Genomic DNA, 18,152 nt, shown 5'->3' on the forward strand with positions numbered 1-18,152 from the left:
ATGAAAGCAACTGATTTCTTTAGACACCCGGTTTGTGTACAGCTAAATCGATACTTAATGCGTATGCGTACAAGTTACGGCAAACGGCATAAAAATCAACAGAGCGGGATAAGCTCGACGTATTTATGTATGAACAAGTATACTCGCCCTCCAGGATAAATAGTTAACAATGATTAAAAAAGCTTTAATAAGAAACATCGTACTTATTGCATTAATTATTATATAAGGTTGCATCGTTAAAAAGAGAAACACGATATCTTTAAATAAAAATATAATAAATTTATAACAAGTGCGATAGAACCTTCCAGTAGAACTCATATCCACATTCCTGACTGCTTGTTAAGTGGAAAACGTAAACCATAGGGTTTACGTACGTGAAACGTAATTGATCGTACTCACCTTAGTGTAGAGTAGCTCCCTTGAAATACGGCGAAAGTGATTGTTGAGCAGCCAATAGAGGAACGGATTCCAGAAGCTGTTGGAGAGCGCAAGCCACGTGGCAAGGAAGTCGAGGAATGGTGGTGGTTTGCTTCCGGTACAAGCTGCAACGACTTCCTGAATTGTCCATGGTGTGACCATAACAATGAATCCTAAACTCATTGCAGCCATTGTTCGCGAGGCAGAAGTTGACAGTCGTCTCTCGTGAGCTACAAGCTGAAATATGTAAATGAAATGAATTCACTTAACGTCTCTTGCTCATTGTCGGTAATATATGTATATTACGTTAAACGTTTAAATGCTTCACGAATCAATTCTTTCTAAAAGATATTAATGATTTTATGATAATCACGGGTTCATAATAAGCGTAAATTTCAAGCTTGTTGAATACTAGCCTTCCCATCCTCGTACATTTCATTTGTATTCCTATTGTTTTTATGATTATTACAACATTACGCAATAAAATCTTTGATATGACGTATATAAATGTAATGCATAATACAACTTGATGATAGAATTTTTTGATGTTGTTACAGTGATAGAAGCACACGACGGTGTGAGATCTGACTATGAAGAATGAAAAGATGAAAGAAGCAGAATGTTAGAATTTAATCCCGGAATTAAGATTAATAATCTGTGGAAGACACAATGTTTGTGTTGAAACAAAACTATGTGATATTTATTAAACAAAAATTACAGCAAATATAAGTAAACGTTGTGAATGTTGACAGTTGACTAGTTATTCTCAGACTGACTGACTTAGTGACCCATGGCCCTTGAAAAGATTTTGAACCCCACTCTCTATGCAGTAATGAGTGTGATCTGTGTAGATGCTTTGTGGCGGCACGTGCCACGGAACCTTCCAGCAACTTCGCGATACAAAGCACTATGCCGTTAAAGCATGACATATCTACATGGTACATCTAACGAACGCACGCTAGTGGGGATATCGCTGGGCAACGAAGGGAAGAATCCGTTCGATCAATCACCTCATCTGTATGCGATTAATATCGTTGTATTCCAACACAGAAAAGAGATGAATATAACAGAGAAGCTGTGGTATCACATAACATTGTTATATTTACATTGGTTTTTCATTGAAAATTTACATACTTTTGTTTAAATTGCCGGAAATTTTCTTCAATTATATACCTGCAAAGAAGGGAAAAATTTGAATGATCGAATTGCAAACCGGGTTATTAAATTCGAACTTTTTAACTGTCATGTCAAAGTGATTTATTCAATCGGGCTATCTATGCATGTACTCATATATAGCTGTTTTCATTGGATTTAAATTTTCCAAACCGCATATTCAAAATGTGCATTTATGTAACTTTAACAAAATTCTGCAAGCGTATATGTACTTTATCATTTGATATTTTTCTCCAAATAGAAATACTTTCTGTTCGCATACAGATATTGAGTAATAATATTTCATACTGCATGAAACCTGCAAAGTTTACGATAAAAAATTTCCGATATATTTTGAAAACTTTCGTATCGTGGTTTATAAATATGCAGAGCCTGTAAGAAACTTCTAATATTAAAAAATACGTTAAAGAATCTGTGATTTATCTTGCAAGCCGCAACTTTCTTCGTAATTTTCCTTACATAAATGTATGTTACAGATTGACATACTTGTGTGTATAGTTTTAGTATAGTTAGTGATGATTCATCAACTTGTATCTACTTATATAGAATTTCCATCGTTACGAAATCAAAAAATTTTTTTAACAACAATTATTTAGTTATTTTAATAACAAATATTAATAAAAATTAGTAATAAATCTTCGCAAGACGTACTAAATGTGATGATATTTTATTATATATTTTCAACGTATAATATATTAGCAATTAACTTCAAAATCAATTTGTGATACGAAGTGATTCACTATGAAAAAATAAGAAGAAAATATAGAAGATAATTTTTTCATATAACGCTTCGTTTTCGAGAAAATCAAATTTAAAAATTTGTCACATATACTTAAAGTTGTTTGAAGAATCGCAAGAAGATCATTGTATATACGAAAATAAGTAAAAAATGTCCAATCAAATTTTCGTTAAAGACTTCATTCTCAAAAAAGTGGAGTTTAAACATGTTTAGTTAGGAAGGCACAGCTACCTTTTTATGTAATAGATATCAATTTGTTACCATTTTTTATTACAAATAATATGAAACAAATTAATCTGGAACTTTTCATACATTTTTATTATACTTTTATTACGTTACACAAATTTTTCCAATTCGATTTACTGAAAAATGCAGTTTGGACTGCGTGTGAACTAGAACGCTCCGCAAAATTCGATTGATATGATTTTATTAGCCCTTTAGTTCATCCAAAGTCAAAAATTCTAATGGGGTTATATTTTATACATACACAGCTATCATCTGATCTACGATCGACGCAAAAATCCAAAATATTCGAAAATCGATATTTTTCACAAAAAAAAAAAAAAAAGAAAAGAAAGAAATTCACTACTCAAAAAGTAATCTAGTATATGCGTATGATAAATTTTCAAATTTATTTTTCTCAGGAACAAAACACCTTGTGAAAAAATGTTATTCTACGTTTTCGATTTATTTTCACACGTAAAATAACGTCCTGTCGATTACTTATTCCTATACAGCCCCGAGTTACCTATGTTCAAGTATACTCGATAAATTTTCAAACTCAATTTCCTCGAAATTTGAGTCGAGAATGAAAAAATGTTATTCTATATCTTCTTCTTATTTTTTCATAAGGAATGCATGCTGGTACACGTCATTCGGTCGCAGTTCGTGTATATTCAACGTATGACATATCGGCGATCAATTTCAAAATCAAAAGTTTTGTGATGAAAGCAATAACATTTCATTGACTAATTTTTGGTTAAAGAATAACCACGAGGACATTCAGTAATACAGAACGTCCGTTGAATAAGACGACCTTAACGTCTAAAAGGTAGGACGTCTAGTCGACTCGTCTTTTAGACCAGCTTGACACCGTTACGAAAGTCGCAAAGCGTTAAGCTCGTCAGCGTCAAAGCCTCTCATCGCACAGCAGTAAAAGGATTACGGATCTGCTCGTTTAGATGAATCCTTCCTCTTTCGCTTCTTCCTGATTCTCTCCGCCTTTTTTCCCTCTCACTTTCTTTCTTTCTCTCTCTCTCTCTATCTATCTCTCTTTCTCTCCCCAGCTTCTCATCTTGTATTCCTTCCTATCCTTTTCCTTGCATCTCCTCGTTTCTTTCTTTTTTTCTCATTCGCTTCATTTGTATTTTAAAGCATTGCGAGCTTTACTTTTGAACCAGGCAACCTTTCTTATGCAATTCTTAGAATTACATGATTATTGAGAAAATTAGAATAATTAAAGCTTTCGAGTGGTAAAAGTCAGGATTAATTAGTTCGGAGGCTTAACACTGTACAGGCTTACACTGTATAATGATAAATATTTTTAAATAAATTTCGAACGTTTGTATAATTAACGTTAACGCTGAAACAATAACTTTAAAGAAATTTAAAAAGCAAGATTTAATTTATCAGTTTTATTTATTTTATTTCTATTAATGGAAGAATCGTTTCACTTGTCAATTATTAAAACGTATTGCTTAAAATGAATAACTTCTATGTTTTTTGTGTCTGAAACAGGCAGATACTTTTATCTATTTTTTGTTGTACTATAAACAATCATTCACACGTATCCAAGAAATTTTTAATATGAACTCGTTATATGCATATGCAGGCTGTATGAATAACTATGCATATCTGCGTTATTCATAAGTATGCATAGCAACCGTTGTATGCATAACTGGCAGCATTTTCTATCTGACTATTACTTTCAATATTGCATCAATTCTGTTTAATTCATCTCTTGTTATAGCATTACGTATTCAATTGTTACAACTTGTTATAATATATCGTAACGCTCAATCCACGTTTAATTGGTAACGATACAATTATCTTTATGCATTTATGATAAATGCAAAAATGTACAAAATGTACTTAATATGAACAGACGTATAATGATATAGTGTATACAAAATGATATTTCATTATTCAATAAATCTCTCAACTACCAACACTAGCCTTTATACTAGCCGTTTTGTAGCATCTACATGAACGAAATTAGCTAACTTGCTAATTGATCCTATTGATAATTTGCGTCATCTCTCTTGAATGGTACCTACAATGACTGAGCTTATGGACTTTAGACTAAGTTTCCTAATTCAAAATCGCGTCGGTGGTTACCAGATCTCAAAATTCAATTATCGATCCGAACGACGCGACGCTTCCCACGATATCTACGAGTAAACACTAGCAGATGAATCAACTGCTAATTTTTCTAGTAGACACGTTTTATTAATATATTATCACCTAGAAGATTTGTATAATAAATCATAAATAAATTAATTTGTTAGTTTTCGTAAAAATTAACTTCAGGTTATATATACATATAAAGTTTCATACATGAAATCTCTGTATAGAGACTGTGTAAATTGCTAGTTGGTATTTGTGTCTTGTTAAAAGACAAACTTCTGTAAGAAACTGTATAATATTATTTATAACATACACGGTATTATACACATCTCTATATTGTTGCCACACGACAAAGATAGTAATTTATCAGAAAATCCTTCTACAACTGCGTTGCGAGTGTATTGTACATATCTATACAATTGTAACGTCAACTTGCAACACACCAGCGATTCATCGAAATTGATTCAATGCGATCGCGGCTTCTACTTCCGGGCATCGACACTTCGCAAGGACACCTATAGTGGCCACTGTACCAACCTATCAATACATCGACGAATACGTTAGTGAAATGATCCATTGCATGTAAAAATTCATGAATGCAAAAGCCATGAATGCATTTTTTAATAAAGAACTGAATTAATTAAAATATTACAGAAGGTGAATTTCTTCCTTCGATTATCTCTCATTTGGCGTTTTATTCTACAAGGATACTGTGACAATATGTAACCTTATTTACTCGTTTTCGTAAGCAACGGTATAACGAAACATTGTCTTATAATTTATCTGATAATGTGTAATGTATACTATAATATTGTATAAGGTAATCCCTTCATAAACACTAAAATTGCCTTAGTAAGAAAGAAAAAACATCGCTTAGCCACGTTAAATTCGTAAAGTTTCAGTGACGATCAATGAACAGAACCATTACAATTTAATTTACGTAGGTGAAAAAATTCATTGTGCCCACTGAAGATGGCAAAAAGAAAAAATGATAAACGAGGACTCTTTCACGGTATGTAGAAATTATCACATGCATTTCGTCAGTAGCCGATCTGTCCACATCGTGATTTATAGGACTGATAAGGACAACCGTCGATTCTATATGAACTGGGTAACGAGTGCGCACGTCAGCGATATTGGACAGAGGACGAGAGATTGAGATTCATCCGAGATCGGCACACAGTATTCCTCATTCATCATTTCATGTAGTATTGTAGTATGTGCATGTAGTATTGACTCTCTTTTATTTATAATCATTTTTTAATATTCTAATAGTATACAACAACTGACTATAAAGTACGAATCACTCGAGACCTTTAATACTTTCTAGCTATTTTAAGAAATTTGAAGTATGGTTGTTTAAAAAAAGTAACTCTGTCAGCTTGTGCTATGGTACATAATAAATTATTTAATTGCTATGTATATATAATCTTCCGTGTATTTATTTTGTATTAATAATATTATCATGTATTTGTAATCTTCCATTTATTATAAATTACAGTGTAATTTGTGTAACCAAGGATAATTTGTTATTCACGATATAGCCACGAAAGAGAAGTTTTTGCATGTGCTAATAATTTTGATATAGACAAAAAAGAACGAAGTTGACCTTCATGTGTTGTTACGACCGTTCGCGGAGAGACGCGGTCGCGAGGAAAACGCGTCAGCGAGAGGCGTAAATTCTCGCTACGATTCGGTGAATCGACGCCGCGAAGTAGTCGTTCCCCTGTTTCGGTTAAGATAACAGAGGTGGTTAAATGAATATGACACAGTAGAGTAAGTTATATTTCACCGTTTATTCCAACAACTTATAACGAGGATAGTTACGCTGGTGCGTATGTACGAGATGAGTGAGTGACTGATCTGCGGGTGTGTATACCCGGTGAAAGGATGTTGACCGTTCGAAGGATGTAAAATCAGTACTGTCTTGGGAGACGATGTTGTGTCGGAGGAAAGCTAAGGATGAGTGTCTAGCGCACGGGACCATCGGATTTGTTGGTGCCGATGTTAGTTAAGAGAGTGAGGGAATAGGCTTCGTTGTTAATTGGTTAAACGAAGGTTCTCAACCGCCCTCGAGAGAAAGTGGTTAGTGGGAGGAAGGTTGCAGCGTACGTGAGAAAAAATAACTTTCCCTAGTTAAGCCGTGGTAGACAATAGTCTTTGGAAATTCTTCGGAAACAGCTGTGTGTTTGGTTTGAAGGACCTTCTCTAGGAAATCTATGAGATTTATGGAAGGTACTTGAAACCATGGAGGATACGCTGCGAGTATCCGAAGACATCTGGCTGCCATATTGCCCGCGGCGTGTGACCTCGGCTAGGTAGAGTGTTACGCGACGTAACATGTGTATTTTCCCTATCTATCTGCAAAAAGAGTAATACTAGTATTAACACTTAATAACATCAAATTATATTCCCTTCGATGGTATTTAATTTTTATTTAAAATAGTTGTCCACTTTGTTGTAATTTATTATTTTTTTTATTAAACCTTTGAAACTAGTTTATTTGATATTGTTACGTTGGCAGACTCACCCTGTATATAAAGTTTTGATAACTGAAAATGTGTTATTCTGTTACAGTCATAAATGTAAGTACGGTAATTGTGAAATCCATTCGTTTGAATTAGAGTGCTATGAGAAAAGAGCTTATAACGTATAGGTATTTCAACTCAATTTGGCGCTGGAAAGTTTAATTAAAGTTTCAAATATATCTGTTAATTCAATCGTTCGCCAAATCGAAATGAGATATGATGTAACTAAAAGGTAAAACATCCGACCGACAATTATTTAAATATTATAAATGATGAACAAATGGAATACACTTAATTAATTGGCTTGTTAATACAAGGTGTTGTATTAGCAGTGAAATTAATTATTAAGCTCAATGAGGCTAAGTACCTACAAAGAAAATATTAAAATCTCGCATATAATTTAGAAATTAAGAAATATGAAGCTAAAGAGCTTATCAAACAACAAAATATTTCTACAATATTTTATTATTATAAACGACAGTTTTATTATCGCACATTGGCTTCTAGAAATGGATTTAATCGTGGCATGATATTCTAAAAAAATGTGCAAGCGCTCAGATACTTTTAAATGTAAGTACATATGTAATGCCATTACTGGATGCTATAACTTAACAGTAGAACTACCGAAAGTTAACACGAAGCTATTTCCACCAAAACCAGTGAAAATGATTGGTCTTTAAAAAATACGTAATAATAGAATATTTTTATATTTATCGATTTATTACTTTCTTACAGAAGCAATTCCGTGTTATGTAGTACATTTTTAGTATTATTAATCCATCTAGGATCCCTAAATGAGGGTTGACACATTTATAAAATTGTAGAGCCAGTCATTTCGACTGGTGTGGTATTTCTAGTGTTAGGATCTAGCGATCGATCCGGAATTTTCCTGATGACTGATATCATCATATTGAATGATACGCAGTAAAAATTTTAAAAACGTGTGGGAAGTTGTACAAAACGAGGAAACTGGTTAATTGGAGTTCGATAAACGGATTGCAGGATCCTTTTACGCTTTGACAAGTACCAGTCATTTTAACTGATATTGGTGTAAGTAGCCTTGATACAAAATTATTTTGAATTTGAATACATAAAAAACAAAATAAAATTCATTATATTATTCTTTTAGTTACCGTTGCGAAAGTACACCATTGCGGGGAAAAAATATAACATGAAGTAGAAATTTTAAAATAAAATTGTAAAACTAGTCAATTTGATTGGTGTGGTAGTTCTAGTGTTAATATTATCAGATATATCAGAAAGAAAGAAATTACTTTTATATACAGTGAATCACAAAAATATTTTACCGATTGACACAGAAAATTTGTGTGAAAATATTATGTATTCTACAGAAAATTTTTTGAAATTTATAATAAGCCTTTTCTGAATATATTATGTATGTTATATAAAACATTTAGCATATATGAATTTTAATGCATCTTGTCAAAAATAAAGAAGTATGCAGTAATTTTTTAATCATACTGTAAGTTGTAATATCATTGCTCCCGTGAATTCACCCCCAAAAGTCTACAAGGAAAAGGCAAATTCCGCTCCGTAGACTGCATAAGTAAACCTTTATAGCACCAATGTAAAGATATTCTAGCTATGTTCATGGAATTATTTTATTAATCATCAAGATTCTGGCAAACCTCAAGTGGAGAATCTGAATTCGTGAGATCTTCTCTCTCTCTGCGGAATATTGTATCGTACGATTTCCTAGCGCTTTCCATCAGTTCATGTACCATGAAACTTCCATAAAAATTTCATATCCACAGCGTAATTAAAGTGGTGGGCTTAATAACACAATTCGTAAATTTTGCCAAGCAACGGTTGATCATATCATAAATCAACGCTATAAAATTTCTACGTTATACGTTTCGACGATTATCCTTACAATAAATGTTATCGAACAGCTTTACGATTATACATCAATTTATTCATTTTTTTCTTTCTATTAGATTGCTATGTAATTTGCAAATGTTTCAATGCGGACACTGTTTTTAAATCCTGTCACCGCACGTGCAAAATGAAATCTATACCTACTCTAGGGAGAACAACCCAATCAACAAGATTTAATAATTAAACAACCAATGTCACGATATCGTTTCATAATACTAGATTGCTAAATAAAATGACAGCTTTTTAATCATCTCGTTAGCTCATTCGGAATTAAATAGATTAATTCTTTTCAGAGATAGAGGTAGGATTTGATTGGGTTATTTCGACAGATATAATTTAAACACGCTTTTTGCAAAAATACAAAAAGTATTTGAATTTATATAAAATTAGAAGTGGATTTACAAAATAAGAGATATAATAGTAACGTATATTATGAGAAATGGTAAAAACAACATATCGTTTCGTAATAGTCCAGATACATTTTACTGTTTCTTACGCCGAAATCTAATTACAATAGTACGTTGATGTCAAAACTGTTCCATACTCTCTGCCTTTTCGCTCTCTCAGCGATAGAATGATAAAAAATTCCTACAGAAGTTATAAACTTATAATCTCGGTACAGACCAGTGAATTTTTTTGATCGGATTTCTCGCGTGTTTCAGTAGTTCATTGAATTATACGACGAAATGCAATTTATGTGCTGCTGCCTTCGAGGTTTATGACGAGCGAAAATTGATTCTTGATGGAGCAGAGCTACGCTTCTGTAATGACTTTTGCATGTCACAAGAATATTTATAATTTCCAATTTAAGACTAATATCCCCCACTTTTCAATGATGTTTCCACACAGATGAGAATCAAATTTTACAGATTTAGATGCGTATACAGTAGTTGCTAAAAAATACTATAAAAAGTCTAAAGATTGAAGTATTTTTTGAGAAAATAAAAAAAAATACTTAAAAATGTGGAATGTATACTGAACAGTCATAAAAAAGAAAATTAAGTAATAGCAACAATTAAAAATACTAATTTAGATTATCTGCAAGCCTTAAATATAAGAACATGTCAAAAATAATTTTGTAGGTCCCAAAAATTGGTAATTTAATTATGAAAAGAAGGAACAGGTTAAGCCTGTTCATAATTAGTTGTCGCAGTTATCTTTTGTTGAAAATAAATAAATCGATTTTCTTGTTAGAATTCAAACAAAAGCTTTAAAAACTAAAACATATATAGTTTTAATCTTAAAAATCGGAAAGCTTGGATTTCATACGATATTGGTTTTAAAAATTCCGTTTTTAAGGTCGACCTCTATATCATCATCCAGCCCAAGTGTTCGACGATGGGAAGGAAAGGCCTTCTGCCGCTGTCTCATTTGTCAACCCGTGCCATAATAGTATTAAATTCATACTGGCCATATTTGTCGTAACATTTTTCCCCTGGTCTTAGATGGGTTCTCGTATATCCTAATATAACAGTGGCGAATACATACGTAACTAGGGACATTTTGTTTTCATTAAGCACGTAAAATATGTACCATTTATTTGTAATGTAAATTAATATTATTATACCGTAAAATGAAATATTAGTAAAAATGTAATGATTATGGGAAATATATGTGAAATGATACAAATAAAATTTAATTAAACTGTATAAAATAATTGTCATTAAATTTGAAATCAGAAAAAGAAATAACTCAACGTGATGTAAGAATTAATGTACGAATTGTAAGCAAAATGGAAATTTGTTCTTTTCACCGTAATCATTCTGAATATGAAAAATAAGATAATACAAAAAACACAGTACAAAGATAGTATAGTACAAACGTAGTACTCCAACGTAGTATAAACATCTGCCTATATCATCCTCCACATTCAAACCGAGCATACTTAAATCTCTTACTCCGTCGTACAACTAGCATTCAATCAGCACGCGCATCCAATCCTCCTATTCAATTCTATACGCAGACTTCGCATTGTTTGCCAAACTACCCCTGCGCGCAGCTATCATGAGAAAGCTGTGAGAATATTTCGCACCTGAAATTCTGAAGATTGTTTAATCAAACTATGGCAGAATCTATTTCTCAAGCCCATCGCGCTGAGAGTTTGCAAATTCTCGTTTGAGTTACCGATATGCTCTTTGTATATCCAGTCGTAACGTATGAAATGTTCGCTTTCTTCGGATATTTCAGATTGAGTATGCTTCTGCACTTTATCAACGTCAGTTTGTTAATCAACGTTGTATTATCAACAGATGTAACTTTATGGTAAGCTGTTGCTATTACAAGAGGTACACCAAGCGTAGCACATAGTACACGATATCCATTAACTTAATGATTGGTCGCAATGCACTTACACAGGGCTAAAACCCTTAACATCAAAGATTGTAAATTATAGGTGTATTTCGCGAGAATTTGAACCGAAGAGACTCATTGGCACATACTAATTATAATACATCTGAACTTTTTATGTGAATATACATATTATAATGTAATCATTAAATACGTAATTATATATAACGTAATCATCAAGCAACATGCATATGTAGTTAGCTTCGTAAAATTAGTAGAAATTACAGCCATTTTGCAAACGATTTGCTATTAATAAATCTGTTTCCTGCCATTCTAATTATGCTACCTGCTGGCGTTCCACTACGTAATTGAGATATCATATATGTAGTATTTTTTGAAAATAAATAGCAGAAGTGAAATAACTATTCTATTTAAATTTAAAAATCGCTCCATATCATTACAATAAGGAGCGTGAGAATAAATATACTATTTCATTACATCATATACGATATTACCTTAAATATCATAATAAGTACTATACTTAGGATATTCTATATATTTTTGGATATTATGTGCATTCTGTGTGTCTTTGCATTTTCAAATATCCCATAATGGCGCAAAAACCATAGTCTAATAATTAGACTCACGTATACATATAATTTAAAGCAGGATAATTTAAGGAATAAAATAAATAAAGCTATTAATATAATAAAACTAAAATAAATAAATCACTGACAAAAATATATCAATTGTTACTAGCGTAAAATAGGCTTACGACTTCAACCGTTAACTTCGCTCCCTTTATCTTGCTCTTTAGACAGAAGAGATGGTACACGCGAATACTCGTTTTCCTTGGACTCAAAGCTTGAACAATACTGATGCAAAGGCTTAACGTTGCCGTTTACGCCGGAGATCATAACACACGCCTAGGAAAACTGATCGTGTCGTTTCAACCCTTATGTCAACGTTGTTCAAGGGAGAACTTGTCAGTCCTCTGCTCTCTTTCTACTCCTGTCCATAGCTACACTGCGGATGTTTGTTCAAATTCATATTTTTACGAAAACAATTTGAAAAATGGCTCTTAAACCCACTACAACGCTTCGATTTTTTACTTCAATTTTGCTCCTATTGTAATACATAAAAAAATATTTCAGTTCCAGATGAACTTGTCGAATAGAGGTAGCTATACAGGGGACTTCGAAATCATTGAGAAGGTAGCTGTTCGACAGGTTAACCGATTTTTAACGTTTTAAAAAAATTGAATCAAATAAAGAATTTACTAATGTAAAATAAAATTTAAGTATCATTTTTTTCATTTAAAAAGGCCGGAATTATTTTGTATTTTCCAAATAGCAATATATATATTGCCACATTCTTCAAACAAAAGTTATAAAGAAGAACGTAAAAATGTTCTTATTTTCAAAGGTTTTTGGTTTATAGTGTACGTAAACGTACACTACGAACAGTGGCGCTGAACTTGCGAAAAGAATAAGTAAAGGTAGAGGAGAATGAAACAAAACGGGATCAAATTCTTCGGGCATGCAGTGCACAAAAAGATATGAACAAGAGAGCTGTAATGAAACTGTTTTAAAAACTATTCATAAAAGTTGTATGCTAGTTATATACAATTCGTATACAAGTTCAGTATTTTCTTCCGCTTTGCTAACATATTAAACTTGAAAACTTTACTCTTTATACCATGTTCATCGTACATAATTTTAAGAACAACGCTAATTTAATAATTTCTATATAAATCATACTGCTTTACTTATGTTAAATCTGAGAATATTGGTTTTTTACAAAATCTTATTTAAATTTATTATTAATAAATAATACACACGTATCATATATAGATACATCACAAGTTTAAGGAAAACATATTTTCTATTACTTCTTTAGTTTAAAAAATATCATTATTACTGTTTCTATAATTCTAAAATATTTTCTTACTTTAGAAATATATCCAAAGGTATGATAAACATTGTTAACAATCCATAGATATTCTGCGCTCGGATATGAAAGTACAATATTACTCCATTTATATGTTAATATATAACATTTAACAAAGAAATTGATTTAAGTACATTGTACATGCAACACACGTCAAGCGTAACGAGTTCATTTAGAATAATTTCCTTCACTCGAGTCGGAATTATGAACTAAAATGTTTCAGATAGCTTCTGTATAATTAAAACACTGCGACATAATTGTTAACATAGAAGGAAGTCGACATTAACAGGAAATTTGATTTTTTCATTCTTTCTTCTAATAATGAAAATAAACCTGTGATTTTCGTTTGCAGGTTACGCGAGATTTCAGCGTCTTACAAAAGCTTTCCGCTATAAGGAGGTAAATAAAGTTTACCTATGCCATTAACGGCGTCTTCAAAGTCATTATGGCTACAAGGCTGCGACGACTATCTCCACCACTTCCGTTGCAAAGAGTTCTTTAGGCGAAAGATTCATTTTTATCATGTATCTAAGAATTATTTCTTTATAGTTAAGGTCACGTAGTTTTATTAAAATTCTATTACCTGAAAGTTACTATGTTTATAAATTTTTATGCTGGAATAATACTTCATGCGAATTTAGCTAAATACTTATACCTTTGTACTGATATCTTTATAGTGGAATAAACTTCGAAAGTTCGAAACAATCTCTTTTGCAAGTATTCCTATCTAAAGTGTAACTGGACACTTCTTAGGTGACATAATAGCATAAAATGTCTTTATTAAAAGATAATAAAGAGCGCAAAGGATTAATTCCATAGGAAACCAAGAACTTTGATTTACGAAAGGATGTAATAAACTTCTGTATAGGAAAAATTCAGGATGAAAACGAGTATGGAAAGGCTGGTGCGTTAAAGGACTTAAAGAGAATATTGAACGGAGTAACCTGACAGAGATGAAGGATTTCAACGAAAACACAGCAGTTAGCTTTGAAAACGTCATCGAAGTTTTACAACTGTAAACACTGCGCCGCATCAATTTAAAAATGCTGTAAGCATGAAGAAATAAATACCGCAAACATTTAATGAGCCCAGGATTAACCGTTGCATAACGAATAACTGGGTCGTTTGAAACTGAAGTAGCAACGCAAAGTTCGATGCTTTCAGAGAAAAGGATACATCCAGCGAACGATAAACATATTTTTGTAAGAATACAAATTTCTTATTATTCTACTCACGTTTCTGATTCATACAAAATTGGATATTGTGAACCTCGTTTTGTTACTTCACCTATTGAATATCATAACGAGAACTCTACTTTGAATATTTAAGGATCTGCGAATTTTTGTACCGTTAAATTTTCCATGCATGCATAATAATCTGGTTATATACAATAAAATTCAAATTAACAGATACAAATACTTTTCGCTGATTAAATGAAATTATTTTTTGTTTATTCGTATTTATATATATTACCGAAAACGTTACGTAATCATTGAATGTCTATTACAATTTCGTAAATGTTTCATTGCACGCATAATGACGTTCATTTAGAAATAAACAGTGAATATTTCATGCGTGTTACGAAACGAAAATGTTCCTACCCAAATGATATAAAAATGTTATAAAAGTTTAAATAAGGTAAAATATACAAATGTCCGTGAGAAGAAAAGATTGTAGAGGTATTTGAAAATTTCAAGCGCACTTTTCTACGCGTTCCTATGAGGAACACTTTAAAAGAAATGCTCAATCTGCAAAGTGAAAGTGACAAATTGCGATATACTTCAGAAAATACGCACACTATTTCGCATGTACAACTTCATCCTGCGCGGGACTTGCTCGTGAGTAAAAACGATTTTCCGTTTCTTCGCTTTCGTCTCCGAGGGAATCAAACTACGATTCAAACATTCAACATGGATCGTTTTACAACTTTCACACGTTTGAACTTAAAAGCTCGAAATATAATTAATCATACTTTTTAAATTGAACGAATTAACAATGTGAAAAATCTGTAGTTTGTATTTCCTCGATATCTCGCCCTTCCCCGCCGATGATAATCCATAACAACGGAGAGTTAAAGCTATATCGAAAACCATTTCTAAAGTGATGCGTTTCTTAAATTTCTATCATCTCGAGATAGCGGTAGATGAAAACCGAAGAATGGCAGCCCTACGCTAATGAGCAGAAACGATGCGGTGGGTTACAAAAGGAAGAAAAAAAACGAGAAGAAGACGATCTATCCTGCAGAACGCCCACGAATTGAATGTACGGACTCGATTCCATTTGATTCCTCATCGGGCTCGTTCCAGCTCGTTATCTCACAATAAGCGGGAGAAAGATGAGGTGAAAAGCGGAAATAATAAGAGGAAGAAATTGAACGGAACGTTCCGTGTTCTTCGCTTGTTCTGTAACCGTAGAATATTTGAATGAATTTTGAACTACAAAGTAGAGTATTTCATTTATAAGTTTCATATTTAACATTTTTCGTACGGTTCGTTTTGTTATTAATTGCTACATTATTATCTACTTATAGTTCATTATTTATATTCATTCCGTAATTCAAGTATCGAACAATCGTTATTAGAATATTTGTAGTGACAATAATTTGATAAATATACAGTTTTCTTGCTATATTAATCGTTATAAATGGTTCGATAAGTACTGTAAATGATTTTATAGATCAGATTTCGCTCGGTCATCTCAGATTCAGATTTCAACTGAAATTATCCATCTGATAATTCTTCTAATTTTCTATGTTACTGTTTAACTAACCACAGACAGCATCGAGATTAGAGGAAAAGATATGGTAGAATTGGTAAGAATATGGGCAGTAAAAGGTAGTCACTGATTAACCAGTCACTTTTCATAAATAAAAAAGCGTGGTAATTTACAAAACATATACAATAACACTAAACAACAACGACTATGTGGGGATTTTTCTAATGCTTGCTACGAAGGTTTTTGAAAGGATGGAACAATTCTCATTGCAAGTTTTACTGTATCCTCCACATTTCTACGATATTGCTTTTTCCGATTACAGCAGCTCTCGGATAAGGCCATGAACACGCAGAAGCAGTTTTTACCTTTATCTCGCTGCATTATCTGGCAATTGTCCGCACGAAAAGGTAAGTGACTTTCACGCTGAGCCTACAGTCGTTTGATGCGCCGAAAAAAAGTTTTTATTACTTCAAGTGTCTCTTTGTCCCATTGTTCCTCATGAAAACGTGCAGCTGACAGACGATTATTAGACGCGTCATTAACCTAAGCTAACCTAATTCTAGACTCGAACCCAAATCCAAATTCAAAGCGGAATCAATGACACGCGAAAATCTTCGTTTCTGCAAACAAAACAGCGCTAGAATCGGTTCTAGTATCGATTTTACGATAATAGAAATCGCATATTCCCATAAAAGCAACGCGTTGTGTGTTTTCTATTATCTAACTTCGTTGTGCAATTATTTCGCTATAACGATATATTTAAGCTTGAAACTCGAAAATCATATTTTGCAAAGAATCAAATTCAAAGAATGCATCTCCTCAGAATTTGACGAGAAAATTTGGTCTGCGCCAATATTTCTCGGTACTTCAGTACTTATCTCAGTGATTGTAATAAAGCATTTCTAACTGTTGTTTTATAACGTCGTGAAAATTTGCACATCTTAAAACTTCTGGAAACTATCCAGATCGCCAGTGGCGATTCATCGAGAGCAAAAAAAGGGCGAAACTCAAGAACGAAAAGAGAACTCAGATTGTGTAGGTGATAAGAAAGAAGTTGCAACTGATCGTGAGAGATAGTAGTCGTTAACTGACCGCGATGAATATCTCAATCTCTCGGTTCTTAAAGATCGAAAGATTAAATTGGGTGACGGATTAGATCTCGTTTCAAACAGGCATCCAGGCATGAGATAAAAGTAAGAAGTTGATAGCTAGATCGTTAGAAGCGAAGAAAAAAATATACAAAATCTATTCTTCGAATAATTATGATTGATTTAGATATACATATATATGTTGCGATTTAAATATATAATGATTAAAACTATGAAAAATAATTTTATACGCAAGTTATTTTATTTGATGCAAAAACTCTTAATGAAGTGTATGATTTTTCCTAGATAGCTGCTTGCAGAGATTTCAACGCTCAAGTATTTTTTACAGATGGAGGTATACATATATTTTCATCGTGGATTTCGATTCGTTCGATGATATGTATAAAATGTACATCTGAGCAGATAATAATGAAAATGTATACAATGTTTTTATAAATATTGGTTATTTCATTTAATGGAAAACTTAATAGAGTGTATGACTTTCTTTTATATGTTGCGCGCAGAGATTTGAATATCAATGTATTTTTTACAGATGTAACGGTAATGCAAACATACAAATATTTTCATTATATATTCCAATTTGTTCAACACGGTATATGAAATAATAATACGTTTGAATAATAATTTATCCGGTGTTTTTATAAGCGTTAGCGATAAATGAAAATATCCAATTCTGTAACATTAAAAGCATTGAAAATTCACATTCAGCAATTTATTAAAAGAGCAAATACAAAGTGTGATATATGCTTTTATGTTTTAATCGGTTTATTTGGAAATATACGAATATTTTTTAACAAAGTAGAGTGGATCTGTACTTCACTGGTTTATATACTGTAAGAAATTCCATTTAACTCATAAGTATATTCTCTTTGGATACTCTTCTATGAAAGCTGGTGACCAATTTACTTAGACATTTCGTTCTGAAGTTCTAAGATAAATGCTGTGTTGTTTTTCACAGTCTTCTTACTGGATAGGAAAAGTAAGTCGCGA

At 32.3% G+C, this 18,152-nt stretch overlaps 1 protein-coding gene and 1 long non-coding RNA gene across 13 annotated transcripts in view; one reads left to right on the top strand and one right to left on the bottom strand.

The window, feature by feature from the left end:
- LOC126869687 (trace amine-associated receptor 9) overlaps window positions 1-18,152 on the bottom strand; it is a 106,808-nt gene that overhangs the window by 24,637 nt on the left and 64,019 nt on the right. For all 12 annotated transcript variants that reach the window (XR_007690970.1, XM_050626542.1, XM_050626538.1 and 9 more), the window contains one exon: window positions 400-654. Coding sequence is in view for 11 of the 12 variants with exons in the window: in XM_050626542.1 (XP_050482499.1) it covers window positions 400-654 (255 nt within the window). In the remaining variant the exon portion in view is untranslated. The remainder of the gene's footprint in view (window positions 1-399; window positions 655-18,152) is intronic.
- The window catches only part of LOC126869691 (uncharacterized), an 86,045-nt gene that overhangs the window by 18,493 nt on the left and 49,400 nt on the right, over window positions 1-18,152 (top strand). The window lies entirely within an intron of this gene.

Source organism: Bombus huntii, chromosome 9 (genome assembly GCF_024542735.1).
Source record: "Bombus huntii isolate Logan2020A chromosome 9, iyBomHunt1.1, whole genome shotgun sequence".
Taxonomy (NCBI): domain Eukaryota; kingdom Metazoa; phylum Arthropoda; class Insecta; order Hymenoptera; family Apidae; genus Bombus; species Bombus huntii.